General features: G+C 38.9%; 1 protein-coding gene across 1 annotated transcript in view; it reads right to left on the bottom strand.

Moving 5' to 3' along the window:
• Positions 1-4,378: 4,378 nt before the first annotated feature.
• Positions 4,379-15,273, bottom strand: part of LOC148514722 (protein yippee-like 2) — a 109,478-nt gene continuing 98,583 nt past the window's right edge. Inside the window, exon 5 of the mRNA XM_088481035.1 lies at positions 4,379-10,256. Coding sequence (XP_088337161.1) covers positions 10,167-10,256 — 90 coding nt within the window. The 3' untranslated portion in view covers positions 4,379-10,166. The remainder of the gene's footprint in view (positions 10,257-15,273) is intronic.

The raw sequence follows: 15,273 nt of genomic DNA, 5'->3' as shown, positions 1-15,273 counted from the left end.
CCTCCCCCCTAGGGGTGCCTAACCCTAACCTCTACCAAAAAAATTAATGCTAACCACGCTATGCTACCTAAACCTAACCCTCTCCACCGCGGCTAACACTAAGGGTGCCCTGGTTTACCTTCGTTTGGGCTGTCATCCTCCTGGATTCCGGCATCAGGATTAAGATAGGCGTCTGTATTTCTGGAAGCCTATCTTGTCGGGCTTCCAGTGCTGGAATTGAGACCAGCGGCATCGCAGCTGCCTGTCTCATAACTGCATCGCGTTTCCATCAAGATGGTTTTACCGTTGGTAACCTGGGCCACTTTGACTTTGTTGGTGCACACTGGGGCCCTTTACAAAAATTTGTAAAGCCTGACTCTTAAAATATGCAGTGCTAAGTATGACTAACACAGTAGTTTTTATAACTTACCAAAGATTGTATAGCTTGTGAAGATGCTACTCGATGTCCTATAGCTAATATGTTATGGGCAATATTCTTAAGTGTGTATAAGCAATAACTGGAATTCGCTCACCAAATATTAGAAGTGTCTTTGAGGTAACATCCCCCCCCCCCTCTGAATTCAGGCACACTCACTAATAGGGGAGCATCTTCAACTTTGTCTTTATTACCATATTGATGCTTGTGAACTATAGGTCGCAGTCTCTCTCTTTTACTTTGTTGCCAGTATCTCTGATTTGGGCACTAGATTTAGGATCTCTCTTAACTATACCTACAAATGTCTCTGGTCTGCACCAATGTGTTGTCTTTCTCTCCAGCTCACTAGTCACTTTCTGAACTCTACCACTGAGGTGTCTATATTGTTCCAGCTCAGACTCCCAGCTTATGGGAATCTTCTGGGTGCACTTTCTGTGGTATCACAACCTACTCAGCCTCTGCAATGGCAGGTTTGCATTTAACACCTGTAGCATCTCATCTGCCTCTCTCCACCCGATCCTGTCACTTTTCTTTCCTTAACTTCCCTCATAAGCTTTCTCAGGGAGTGCAGAGTAATGTAGGACCTGGTACTGCTGCGTGGAAGCAGTTCTGCAAGCACAAATGATATTGTATATTACAGTGAATGCTGTCTGTATTGTATATAGGTCAATAGGCAGCTTGCTGTATTAATCGACTGTCACTAGAATACACTCTACACACCATAGGGGTCACTAAAATATTCTTTATATTATATAGTGGTCAGTAGAATGCTACCTGTATTGTGTAGATGCCGTTAGAATGCCAGCTGTATTGTATGAACTCTTTTGTATAGAAGTTACTGGAATATAAAACACATCCACTTCTGTATGGTTTTCGTCACTCCCATTTCCCTATTGCAGTACAGTAGAAAATACTGGGCCATTTGCTAGGCTTTGCTCCTCAAGTCCCCTGGGGTTGTCTAAGCATGTGACATGTGTAGTGTTTTCCTGCCACATTGTTCTCTCAATAGAGAATAACCTTGTTTATTCTCAGTATACGTGATCATAATGAACATTCGCTTCTGTGAAATACCCAGTGATCAAACAAAGTATTAACTGTGGGACAAATGCACCATAACATAAATATGTTTGGGAACCACTGTACTAAACTATTATTGTATGTCTTTCCAACCAGTTCTGATTCCATCACCATTGTTTTCAAAGGAATTTCAATGACAAATCTTTATTTTTAATATTTGAAAACTTTATTTTTCTCAAATGAGCACCAACACATTGTAAATGACAGAAATAATGCACTTTCCTCTAATACTGAATAACTATGTACACTACACAAAACATGAAGACAAACAATTACATTTATAAAGAAAAAAAACAAACATGACCTGATAAACTCATAGAAGCCAAAATAAGAATGAGACAACTTGTAAACACAAAAGCAATACACACAGGTATTTGATTCTTATTTCTTGTAAGATAAATATGAATTTCTCTTACCTCACAACTGAATTACATTTGTAAAGAAGTTTTACAGGGAAGATAGAGTCCACGTTAGGTTGCTACATGCACGAGCCTCACACATCTCCATCTCAGCAATAATTTAGAACACATCACAATGCTTAACATAGAAATAAAATCATTTCTCCCTTTGCTCCCTCGTTCTCATTTCCTTTAACAGCAAACATTAGACTCCCCTTGACAACATTATCAAAAGCAGTACCCATTATATAATAGAAGTCATTTTATTATCATTATGTAATAAGACGCCTGACTGATAGGAAAGTGGCTGATAGAGAATGGTCAGTAGGATAATTAAGATTTTCAGTATGTGCCATCTTTCCCTTTCTCAAAAGAGCTTACTGCTTGAACCAGCTGGTGCCACGACTATTGTAATGTACTTAGAGGAAATTACATTTATCACCTGTAGCTGTGAATGCTTAAAATGGAAATGGTAAATTACAGTGAGTACAGCAACCCCCCCCCCCCCCCCCCCCGAGTTAAAAGTTATGGAAACTTACATGGGGGGCAAAGTGTATCACTCCCTGCCTGCATTATAGTGGCAGTCTAGTCTAGGTCCAGGGAGCATGTCTGTTAAGGTGCACATCCACTAGGCAATATTAATGTGTGATTGCCCGATTACCACATCGTAATCGTGCAATCGCTCATTAATCGTGCACTATGTCAGGAACTACCAGCGATGCACGCTCCCGCTGGACGTTTCCGCCATCAATCATCGTCCGACATGCCGGTCAATCAGCCGATAACAGATTGGCCATGTGCGGGGATGAGGGAGGGTGCCTACACTGAACGACATACGGTTCAGTGTGGGCACCTACAGGGGATGGGGAACGACGGTACGATTACGATGTTGTAATCGTACTGTCTTTCCCTAGTCGCCTAGTGGACGTGCAGCTTTAGTAACACAGATTGCCCATCCTCTGCCAATTTAAGGCTCATTACCTTGAATATTATGAAAGGAATGAATATCTCCCTCCTAGATAGGATTTACACAGCTGTACAAAAAGTAGTAGTCATGTCACTGCTTACTAATGTTGTATTAGTAGTACTTTGGGGAAAGGCTATCAAATTAAAACACAAAATCAAAGTAAAGTTATATTCCACATATTTTACCAGAGTCCAGGCTGAAATATGCAGCTTCCAGAAACAGGTGTATTATCCCATAGAAGGTACTGATCAAATCCAGCTCCCCAATCACAGCAGAGCACTTCAGTGGTGCATTCTGCACTTTCACAGCTGAAGCACTTCTCGTGTGACATGGAAACCGCATTACTCTCTCACTTCTAGGGCTCAGTACTCACTTCTGAATGAGGCACTTTTCTGGCTGGCTAGAAGCATTGCTCATAAGTGCCTGTGATGAATTGTAAACAAGGATGCTACAATAAGACAGATTCCAAAAAGCCATCATATCTTTTAGGTTAGAACAATTAAATAATATCCAATCCAATGTGTCATTTTGTGGTGACGTGATGGCTTTTAGCTTAAGGAAAAATCATCACATTCTCACAATTAATGGGAGGTCTTAAACTCTTAAAGATAATAATTCACCACTTTATCTAATAGTGCCAGTTTTTGAAGACAGGGGATATTAAAAAACAAAACAAACAAAAAAACACAACCACCCCCGCTCCCCTCACACAACTGTGCAAGACATGTAAATGCCGCAACTTCTGAACTACACATATTCACTATAGTTTGGTGTGTGTATTATATCAATTTAGCAGCATTATAACACAGTAAATAAAGATCAAAACTCTCTAAAGCTTTATGAATGTACATGTTTAAATGTAACTTTGGTTATGACACCCACAATTAAATAAGAAATTAAACACATTGGGGCGAAGCACAAAACACACAATGTGTGATGCAACTGTACATGCAAAATACTAGAAACTAAAGAGGTGAAAGCCTTCTCGGTAAGCACGGAGCTCCTGTTCATGTGGATTTACATCCAGAAAACAATAAAAGGCTGAAAGCTTCTGCACAAACATTTTGTGATGTTGGTCCACTGAACAACAAATATTAGCCCTGAATAACCCAGTGAAGTCATTAGTAAATGGGAAGTGGCTTATACTTCCAACCATAAGAAGGAAACCCTACTTTAATATGATGTACAATTGCACAGGGACTGCCTATGCTCATGAGGTTATACTTTGTAATACTAGAATTGTCAATAGGGAAACTCTACAATGACCTCCTAACTATATATTATGGCGTGCATCAAAAACTAGTTTAAATTAGAGATGAGCGGGTTCGGATTAGTTCGGATTTCCACACCAAGTTCTGATTTTTCCCGCAAAAAAACGTGACTCAGAAAGAGGCACAACGTAATTTCTCATGGACAAACATCATCATTGCTGGACTTTTGTCTAGGAATGATTATGTTTGTCCATGAAAAATGACGTTTTGCCTCTTTCTGAGTCCCGTTTTTTGCGGGAAAAATCCGAACTTGGCGTGAAAATCCGAACTAATCCGAACCCGTTCATCTCTAGTTTAAATCTACAGAAATTCCTTACAGCTGAGAGATCCGAACTCTCAGCTGTACTATGTATATTTTAGGATTCTCCCTAAAATGTTTTATACTTGGGTCCAACATAGACTGACATAGGAACTGATTTCAGTATTAAAACAGACAGTACATAAACATGGACTTTATAGGAAACCAGATGAACAACAACTGATGGGAAAAAATGGTTAGTGGTCCATGTTCCTTACATGTGCTCTTATGCCACATACACACTAGACGATAAGTTGGATGATATGAACGATAATGATATCGTTCATTGCGTTCAATACCGTCCAGTAAGTATGCAAGACATTGTTAACGATGCGCGCTCCCGCGGATCATTAACGATGTCTGTCATCACCCATATATGGAGCATATCGTTAAGTGTGTATGCAGCTTAAGTTTCAGTACAATTATCACTCCTTAAGCCCCAAAAGTGATGAATACAGCATATCTGGTCAAACTCAAAACGTTATATGGGAAGATAAAAGTACTAATTTCAGCTGGTAACAATGTAAAAGAACTAGGCATGACTTTCAGCCTTCCTTTTACACTGCCTATGCAAGGAGGTGAATGTACTTGTGCCAATGGCAGTGCTAGGTTTTAGCCTCCTAACAATAGGAAAACCACAGGGGTGAGAGGATATCATTGTTCTTTCATATGTCTAGCACTTCTACACACATATGCCAAGTACTCCTGAAGGCAGGAGATTGGTACCTTGGAAAGTCTCATACATTAAGCTCTTACAGTCCTTTCTAATGAATGAAAGAGGCCTCATTTTCCTTGAAGCCACTTCGTACTGTATGAATTGTATTGCTTCTCAATGGATGCTTTTTAGGATATTTGTGTTTGGGTCTATTCACTATTAACGGATTCACAGCTTAAGCATTACAAATCAGACCTCTTTTAACAACTAATGAGCAATTACTCATCTAACAGTATAAGCGAAAGTCAGTTGTTGAATTTTGGCGATAACTATTCAGAAACACTGTTAAGCTACTGGATGTCATATTAAGCTTCAGCCCTTCAGCATGCAACCAAGTGCTATGTTATTGCTTAATAGCATAGTGCTGTATTGCATGGTTATACAACATAGTCATGTCCAATATTACAATATCATTACAATGCAAACAGGAAAACAGTGATATGAGCATATTATAAATTAATGAATAATTTGTAATTATGGAAAATATCAAACATGACTAAATTCTAGTTTTCCGCAACCATTTAGAACTCATCAGGTTTGAATAAGTCACCAGGCAACTTAAGCAAGTTCCTTGAGCCTTTAAGAAGATACCACAAAAAGGCTATGGGGCTCATGTAAAAACATGCGAGATGTAGGTACGGGCGTGATGCTGGTAAGTCTGCCTGTATTCTTAAAGCAACAATCATTTAAAAGGCAAAACCAGGTTGGTTTTGCCTTTTAAATGACTGACACTTTAAAAATACGGGCAGATTCGGAATGGCGCTTGTGGCTGCATCTTGCAGGTATTAAATAAGCCCCTATGGTATTGGAAATGTCTTTGTGTAGCCATCTGTATGACGTGACAAATCTGACCCCCTTATGTCCTCCTGATTGTTAAAACCAGGTCAACTGGCATGGATATTAAATTCTAATTTTGTTCTAAAACCCAATGGGAAGAACTGAGATGAGACAGCTATATAAGTGTGGCAAGATTAGTATTAGGGATATGCTATCGTGTATGAGTCCAGCAGAGTTTGATGCAGCCTAGACACCCATCCTCATGAGAGAAAGGCAAACATGGAAACATTAACTGTGTGGTTCTTAAATGAATGTGTGTGACATAGAAGAATGTTACAATGTAAAGTAACGCAGTTCTGGTCAGTTTGCCTCTGAAAGCAGAGAACATGCAGATTCCATAGATTTCTACAGAATTCACATGTGCTTGGCACATGTACAACCTGTTTATCACTGTAGCTTTGTAAATGAAGCAAAATGTAGAGGAATATTTTCAAAAAGTTGTCTTAAATAAAACATTTTGTAAAGAGAGGAGCTACTGGAGAATTATTCTTTGTTTTCTTTTTGCTTACTGCATTTTCAGATATGTTTATAGTGATTGAGACAATTCATCTCTCAAATAAGTGTACATGTCGTCTGCATACGTAGGATGGAGATATTTTGTGGGCTGAATCAATACAAATATGAATTCACTAGGATCATCACTTAACCAATATTCATTTAACCTATGATAGCTTGTATGACTAAGCACAAAATGGCAGCAGCCACTGAATGTAGGCCACTAGTCCACTTTAAAACAAAAGCACTAAAAACATGGCTGTCATTATGATGTTTCAAATGCTTTAATAGATTGCACTTTGTTGAGGAAGAATACAAGGGATGTAGTTACACCAGTCAGAATCCCGACAGTAAGTATTGGGGTTTGGTTTAGGGTAGGGCATTGGGAGAGACTTCGGGTTAGACTGTGGGGAGGAGGGTTAGGTTTAGGTTGTGGGGAGGGTGGGTTAGGTTTAGGGTACTTACCAGTAGCTGTCGGCATTCTAACCTAGTGGGGATGCCGGCGTCGGGATTCTGAATGTTGGCAACCCATACCCAACCGGAATAGAATGGTGACACATTTTGACAGTTGCACTACAAAGTTAAGAATACATTTTGTAGTAATTATTTTTAAACCAGTAATTTTACATTTTCATTGCCCTCTCCCCGGGAAACTAAAAAAAATAGGCTACAGGTATGCAGTTTGTAGCAGGTTTCTATTAGCATATATATAGCAAAGAAAAATGTGCATCTTGATTTAAGTACAAAATGATGTAAACATGACTGTGCTTATAGACTATATCTAACATTTAGTTCTGAATTCACACTGCATTTGTGCCAGGTGATCTATATTCTATCTTACTGTCCCAGATTCGTAACTAGACAAATTATGTTACAGTAAGCAGCTTCAAATTGTGTTAGTTAAAAGTTGTCCAATTTTTTTTTTTTTTTTCTTAATTCTCTCTTTACAATGGAGAGTAACGATGGGCAGGGGCAAAAAGCTGGTCTTATATTCTTTAAGGTAACAGAAATGCCCTGTACACCACACACATTGGAGCCAATGATGCCATTAACAACAAATAATTTGTCATCTTAGATCTATCAGATCATTATCAGCTTCTTTTTTTTTTTTTTTTAAATAATAAGGATGGTATGTGTTCTTTACCATTTGTGATGAACGGGGCTGGGTACTATGGAACACCACACTATGTAATAGAATATACAATTCTGCATTGGAAATTAAGGTAAGATTTATTCTGTATTTTAGATTTTCTGATCTTCGTTTGTAACTAATAATACATCCCACAAGTGGCAATCTTTCTGACAATTAACAAAGAGTTTGACACTACTGAAAATGATCTCCTAGTAAACAGTCCATTCAACACTGTTCCAAGCAACCACTTTGGCATTCCCAAAAACTACTTGTAACTAGAACACTTGTTGTAAATCTCAGAACTTCTAAATTGACCAAAATGTGGCAATCACAAATACACAATGTCTAGTGGAAATAGGTTAAGAAAACTTTGTTATATTTTCTGACATCCAATTATTATTCTAATTAGCCTCGGACTACTGAAATTATTTTATTGTCTAAATGAATTTGTGATTTGTCAAGACATGCAAGTTCTACAACATGCCATATAATACAAGATGGTCAGCATCTATTGTATATGAATGTATTGTAATGATTTGTCAGAACTCTTGTATGACTTTTGATGGGTTGCTTGCATGACATCTGGTATTTATGAAAATATTGCATAACAAAACCATCAGCACTAAAATAGTGCTATATATACACACCATATATGCTGATATATATATACACACACACACACACATATACCATATATGCTCTTAATATGGTGTATATATAGCACTATATTAGTGAGAAATACTAGAGGGATATGGCGTTATATTAAAGCTCAAGATGAATCAAACACTGACATGTATACATTCTGCACTAATGTATCTACATTTAGGTGTAAAGATGTAAATACTATGCTACAGAAGTAAGCAATGAAAAGCACTTTCTAAATGAGTTCTTGTCTGTTACACAGACTGCTAGTGCTTTAACAAAATTAAATATGAACACTTTGGTTTGTCTTTTAAGCGTACTTTCTATTTTGAAGTACCTGTAAATCTAACTTAAAATAGAAAAATTAACTTGCAATCAATAGGTTAAAAAAATATTACTAGACGGAAAAAACAACTTATAAATGGGACCAGGGAAATTGCCATAAAGGCTTTCTTTTTGGGGATGTAATTTTAAATTGCCAGCAGGAAACAATTGCATGGACAGTTTATAATGACCTCATTCACTCCAAAGCTACACAGCAATTTAACATGAGAATGGGAAACGCGAAGGCAGCGTGTATACACAGCATTGATTGTCCCAACACTGTGCTTCCCTCAACCTCTCCTATTTGTGGAGATAATTTTTAGAGGCATTGGATCTCCTAAAAATATCTCCCTAGTCCAGATCATCTTGCTGTTCCATTCTGGCCTTAAAAGATCAATCTCATAGCAAACACATAGACAAAAAAAAAAAAAAATCAATGAAGCTTGTCATACGTCTAATCATAACTAGCCATTCTGAAAATGCTGTGGAACATAAAAGAGATTAACCATCCTATATTTGCCTTATGGGGGAATTTTTCTTTCACAAGGATTCCTTTCATGTGATATGTGCATAGTACGGTTTCCTCATTTTGTTCAGAAAACTCCACTAATGATGTATTAAATCAATGGCACCAAATCTTCTCCTAGTTTATACTACTATAACACATGTACATATAGTGATGTCACTGTATGTCCTCCTGTCTCACTCACAGCTACACCCATAAGAAGTGCTGCCACTGTGGTTAGTGATCAACTCATAGGATATCCAGGGCTCTGGTCCAGCGTTCTGCAACAGTGCCAGCATATAATACAAAGCAAATGTACTCAGGACTTTCAAGAGATCTATACATTTGCTATTATGTGTACGATTCAATGGGAAACCAATAATATAATATAGATATTATTCCTGACAAAACCCTGTTTCTTTAGGTAGACATGTCAAGGGACATATAGTCATGAACGTCATGACTACTTTCATTTTAATATAGCAAGTGATATTTGGGAAAAGAAGTTCCACAGCCTGGCTAATAAGGGGGGATGGTCCAGCTTCATCACTTTTACCACCATTATTTGGTTTGTTCTTGGTATAAACTTCTAAGCTACTTTGCTCAGGTTAATCCCAGACATTCTCCAAAAAGAAAGCAGTGAGGTATTTCTCTGGTAGGAAACATTTCAAACTTTAAATTGCAGGACATCATCATCATCATCATATGTTCCTCCCTCTATTCATTGACGACACCTCCTTCTTGCCCTACAACATGGCCCCCAGTGCGCCACTTTCTTTACACTCGTTACACACAGCTTTAAAATCAACTCTAACAGTAAAAGAAGTGACTGGGCTATGAGGCTCCTGATGCTTTTCTTTAGCCAACTCTACAAAAGAGCATGAGGCCAAGGGCAACTCACAAAAGGGATACAAAGCAAAGAGACAGAGTGTCAGAAATTTAGAGGCCATTCACCAAGAATGATGGATTAAGGGTGAGAGGATGCTCCATGCGGCACAGCCTCTGAATCATATGAAACCAAGCACTCAGTTACTCGCTCATTCCAAGGATAACACGGTCAGTTGGATGTTCTTTGCTGATTTCTCATCTTTCAATCCCAGCCATTATCCTTGATCATGTGAGCTAATTCAATGATGTATTTTCCTTCTTTATACTTCTGGCTGCTTTCAAAAGCATGTTCCTAGTGTAAACAGAGAAATGCAGTGTTAAAAATATGGAGCATAGACCAAATATAATGTACATTTTATCTAGACTGTCTGTCTCCACCAAAGTACAGTTAGTAATTGTAGTTAAATCCAATGTTTCATGTATTTTACGATATTTCCTCCTAAGCAGTGACGTGAGGTAAATGGCTGGGGAGGCACTGGCTAGTATCAGAGCCAGATCTACACACACTTATGAACCTGAGGGTTCATGTAGGCATTATACAAAGGTGCATAGTGCTGGAAAATTGGTGCATTTTGATCAGGGATGTACAGCAAAGTTAGACAGGGGAGGCAGTGCCTCACCTCCCATACACTTTTTACACCAGAGTTTTGACCATACAAATGATTATAATAATAAAGAAGATATTTATAATATTTTCTTTAAATTTCTCTTATAATTTTTAAATAGTCAAAACTCTGTAGTATACCCAAGTATGACAGGAAGGGCTCTGCCTTACTTGACCGCACATCATTGCTCCTAAAGAATGATAGATGTCCATGGATGGTACCCTTGGTCTTAGTATCGCAATAAAGCTCAGGAAGCAATCGTGCTTGAATCCAATGTGTCATGCCTTTTCCTTCTGATCAACAAAAGACCCTTATCCACTGGCAATAAACCACCAGTGTGTTATTTTCTTTAAAAGCAATCAAAACAGTTTGGAACCCATTGGTTCCAATGACACATACCCAGTGGTGTCGGAACAAAAATTTTAATATGGGAAGTGGGGGGGGTTATTGGCAAAAGGCCAAAGACTACTATAGGGCCTGGAGCCTCTTTTGCTTGCGTTTGGTATCTCGTTTTACGGCAGTTGTAACAGTGACTGTAGATATACACAGACTCCCAATCCAATGTTAATTTTCGTCAGTGTTTCTGGGGCTGGCCAACCCTAGTTTCATTATTTATTTTACTATAAAAATTTATTCATACATTAAATATTATTATTAATATTAACTACCAATTAGTACAATAGCTGTTAGAAAGATATCATCTTAAATATTAAAATTTTTTATAGTCATTAACCTTGTTTTATCCAGATTTAATTGACAGCATAATTTCATTTGATTGGGAGTATTTTTAAGTCTATAGTCACTGCCTCACTGGTTATGGTATGGGCTATAATATCTGGTATGTGCTACGATCTGGAGACAAGGAGACTGCTGCTAAACAGTCTGCAGGCCGCAATCATTCGTTCTCTCAGTTCTATTGACGTATAACTTACAAGAACAGTCAATGGGAAGTGCAGCTTCCCGGTCTTGTGTGTCTGCTTAGGCTTACTGCAAATTGTGATAGCAAAATGAATAGGGCTTCTAAAAAAAAACGTTCGAAAGAAGAAAATGTGCGTAGAACAAACATGAAGATTACCAAAAATGAAGTTAACAGAAACGACAACAGTTGGCGAGTTCAAATAAAGCTATTATCGTTTCATTCCCATTTTCATTTCATTCGCTTTGGTGTAGAAGTTCATGGTGGGGGCAAAACACAGTCCTTGCCCACCCAACAGAATCCCCCCCCGGGTTCCTACGCCCCTGACCATACCCACTTTAGTCAGCACCTGCGGTTGGGAGCATGGCAGAGCCAACCTGCCTGCTCTTTTTTAAATTAATTAAGGGGCCAAAGAAAGATCCACACACACACATGTAAGTTCTGGTTACACATGTCTCTTCATGATCACATAGTGAGTATCAGGTTACATTTAATTGTTATCTTCAGTATAAAACCAAATTTCTGTAACTCAAACTTTAATAAAGCCACAAATAAATCATAGTAGTGGATTCAGTTAAAAAAATTCAATGAAAGGAGGTTATATTATTTTGTATTCAATATACATGCCATACCTATAGAGGGAAATGGGCAAGAAGAGACATTCAGAGAACCTGTCACATACACAAAACTGTGGACATAATGGAAACCCTTATTTAGGATAGAGACACTACCAGCCAATCAAGTGCATGCCATGATAAATTCTGTCAGTTATGAGGACAATTCAGAATTATTAATATTATTAGGTACCTTATATACACTATATAGTAATCCATACCTATGACTAATTAATGTAACTGGACCCAATGTTCATTATGTATCAACCATCGGTGCAGGAAGTATAGTGCCCACGGTCCAAGCCCCCTGCTTCAAGAGTTAAACAGCCAGGCTGAGGTACATAACTTGGGGGAAGACTGACAGCAGAAATCAGTCCAATGACCTGACAGGCACAGCTCACAGTGGCTCAGCTTGGAGCAAGGTTCACAGCCAATAAAGGCAGGTGGCTGATCCAATCCTCCCTGGTGGTCCATCTGGCGGCACCCCTTCGGTTCCTCCCCCTCTTCCCCTTTGCTTCTCCCCTCACCATGCCCTCTGTTCCTGTCCTTCCATGTAAGTCATTTCCCATAACATCCCCCAGCACACGTAGGGCTAGCGTTAGCACCCTCTATGTGCAGAGATCGCATACAAGACAGAGCGGGGGTAAGCTATATTGTTGCACACAGGACCATAACAATCATAAAATGCCCTTGCTTCGTAATTTTAGAGTGCACCAACAAATTTTAGTCACTCATATCCAGGTAATTAATTTTAAAATGATAATGAAATTGCATAAATTATATAATAAAACATTAAGAAATTCAGCAAAATGTAATTTAATGTTATAATACCCTTAAATCAAGTTTGACCCAGTGTATGCTCTACAAAACTCACCAGTCTATTGCATTTATTCTAATACTGCCCTAATTACCCTAGATGCCACTTGCAATTCCTGATGTACCTGCACAGTAAACAGCAGCTAAAAACAAGTAAACATACATAGAATTTATATTGCTACATAGAACTATACACATATACGAAATAAATCCAGGGCAACATAAGTCTTTTTTTTACATTAACTCCTTAGAATTAATTGGGTCAAGACTGTTAATGTGGACTACAGAGTGCATCAGATTAAAGCATTTGACTACAACTGAGAAGGATCAACCTTCGTCACTAGTAGGCTCATTAGGGATTTCAAACACTATTTTTGTTTGTACAATACAAACCAATAATACTGACCCATTTACAGATTACAGAATTTAACATTATAATACAGAAGTGGTACTAATGTGTATGTATAAACAGTGATTGCTGACAGGGCCGGATTAAGGGGGGGGGGGGGCGATAGGGGCGGTCATCCCTGGGGTACCACACACACAGGGCCCCCCCCACAGGGTCGATTTGACCCTGCTGAGAACAGGTGTCCAGGCCGCGCTATTCGACAGACTGAATGCAGCAGCACAATCAGTGCTGCTGCAACAGCTGTCTAATGGAGAGAGAGGGACAGCTTTACTGTGATTAAATCCCTCCGATCCCCACCGATGCCTCAGCTGGCCGCACTGGGGGTGGAGCCAATATGGCAAGCCCCGCCCCCATATCCACGCAAATCGCGTCATTAATCACGGGGGGCGGAGCCTAATGAATTGAGGAGGTGGCGGCCAAGTCCTTTTGCAACCTGCAGTGCTGCTGCTTCATGTACAAGTGTACTGTTTTAGTGTGTGTATGTATGTGATATTGTGCATGTGTGTTGCTGTGCATACAGTGTATGTATGTGTTAATGTGTATATATGTGTTAGTGTGTGTATACTGTTTATGTGTATGTGTGAGTGGTGTCTTTGTGTGGGGTTTTCGGGGGGGGGGGGGGGGGTGTGTATATATATATATATATACACACACACACAAATATACATGTTGTCTTGCAAAAGGGGATATGGTCCCCGAAACGTCGACCTGTATGTCACAATAAAGTAACCCTGAAGTGGGTCTTTTTTCACTTTATACTGAAGCCTCTGAGTGCCGCCTCTTTACACTGTGGATTATCTGTGGGGGAGAAATACCCCTTAGGAGGGCACCGGAGCCTGTTGAAGTTTATGGACTGGTGAGTCCCGGGTCGTCTCTGTATACACACACACACACACATTATATATATATATATATATATATATATATATATATATTACATCATACTGATAGTCTCAATATGAACATAAGCAAATAATTTAGCAGCATTAAAAGGTATATAAACCCAGGATGGAGTCCCAAATATGAGTCCCAAGTATATTTGCTTCTGAAGAAGCTGAACGTGCTCAGCGAAACGCGTTAAGCCATGACTTTTACCTTGAACTATTTACCAGGATTGGACATTGAACCCTGCACTGCACTTTAATCCACTTATACCTTGGTGTTGAAAACGATGATATCCAGCCCGGGACTCCAGGAATACAACAGCTGCTACGAGGATATCTTGCATATAGCCTGAGGAGACCTATCATGGACTGGTAAAACAATCTATATCCACCTTGGCTGTACCATCAATATATTGGAATTGGCCACTGGTAGGCTTTATTGTGTGGCACATTCAACTCTATGTAGTTTTCGTGATTTCTTTAATGTTTTTCCATTCATGTAAATAATGATATTATAATGGGTACATTGAAATTGTATATAAAGCACATATACATATGCACATTTGGCATATTTAAAACACCAAACAAAGAGATGTTACCATTCGCTAAATAAATCGTACATCAGAGTGTGTCATATGATGTACATCCAGCATATTTGAATATCAAAATGTAATTTGTGATTTGTCTTTAAAAACAGATGCACTTTCAAGAACAAGTCCCTTCCTTACTGCTTCATCATTAGTTCTGATAACATTATATAGATTTAATGGCAAAAATCCAATCAATAGGAAGGTATGCTGGGAACTGTGGCGTCCCGCCGGGCATGTGTAATGGCATTAACAGTGGCCATCTTTTGTAGCCTGCTATGGGTGTAGCCATTTTCTGTTAGCCCCTGCTGGGTTGAATTACACTAGTTATATCACAGAGCGGCCTTGGATATGGCACCCTACCCCCCAGTCCAGCCTGCCTCTGAACATTGGCTCCCTGGTATTCATATAACCACTCTGTTTTTCCTGATACTTTGTAGCTCTCAATGATATATATATATATAAAAAAACACACACT

The sequence above is a fragment of the Taudactylus pleione genome, unplaced genomic scaffold (assembly GCF_031769625.1).
Source record: "Taudactylus pleione unplaced genomic scaffold, aTauple2 ptg000260l, whole genome shotgun sequence".
Lineage (NCBI taxonomy): Eukaryota > Metazoa > Chordata > Amphibia > Anura > Myobatrachidae > Taudactylus > Taudactylus pleione.
This window is presented reverse-complemented; position numbering and strand designations above follow the sequence as displayed.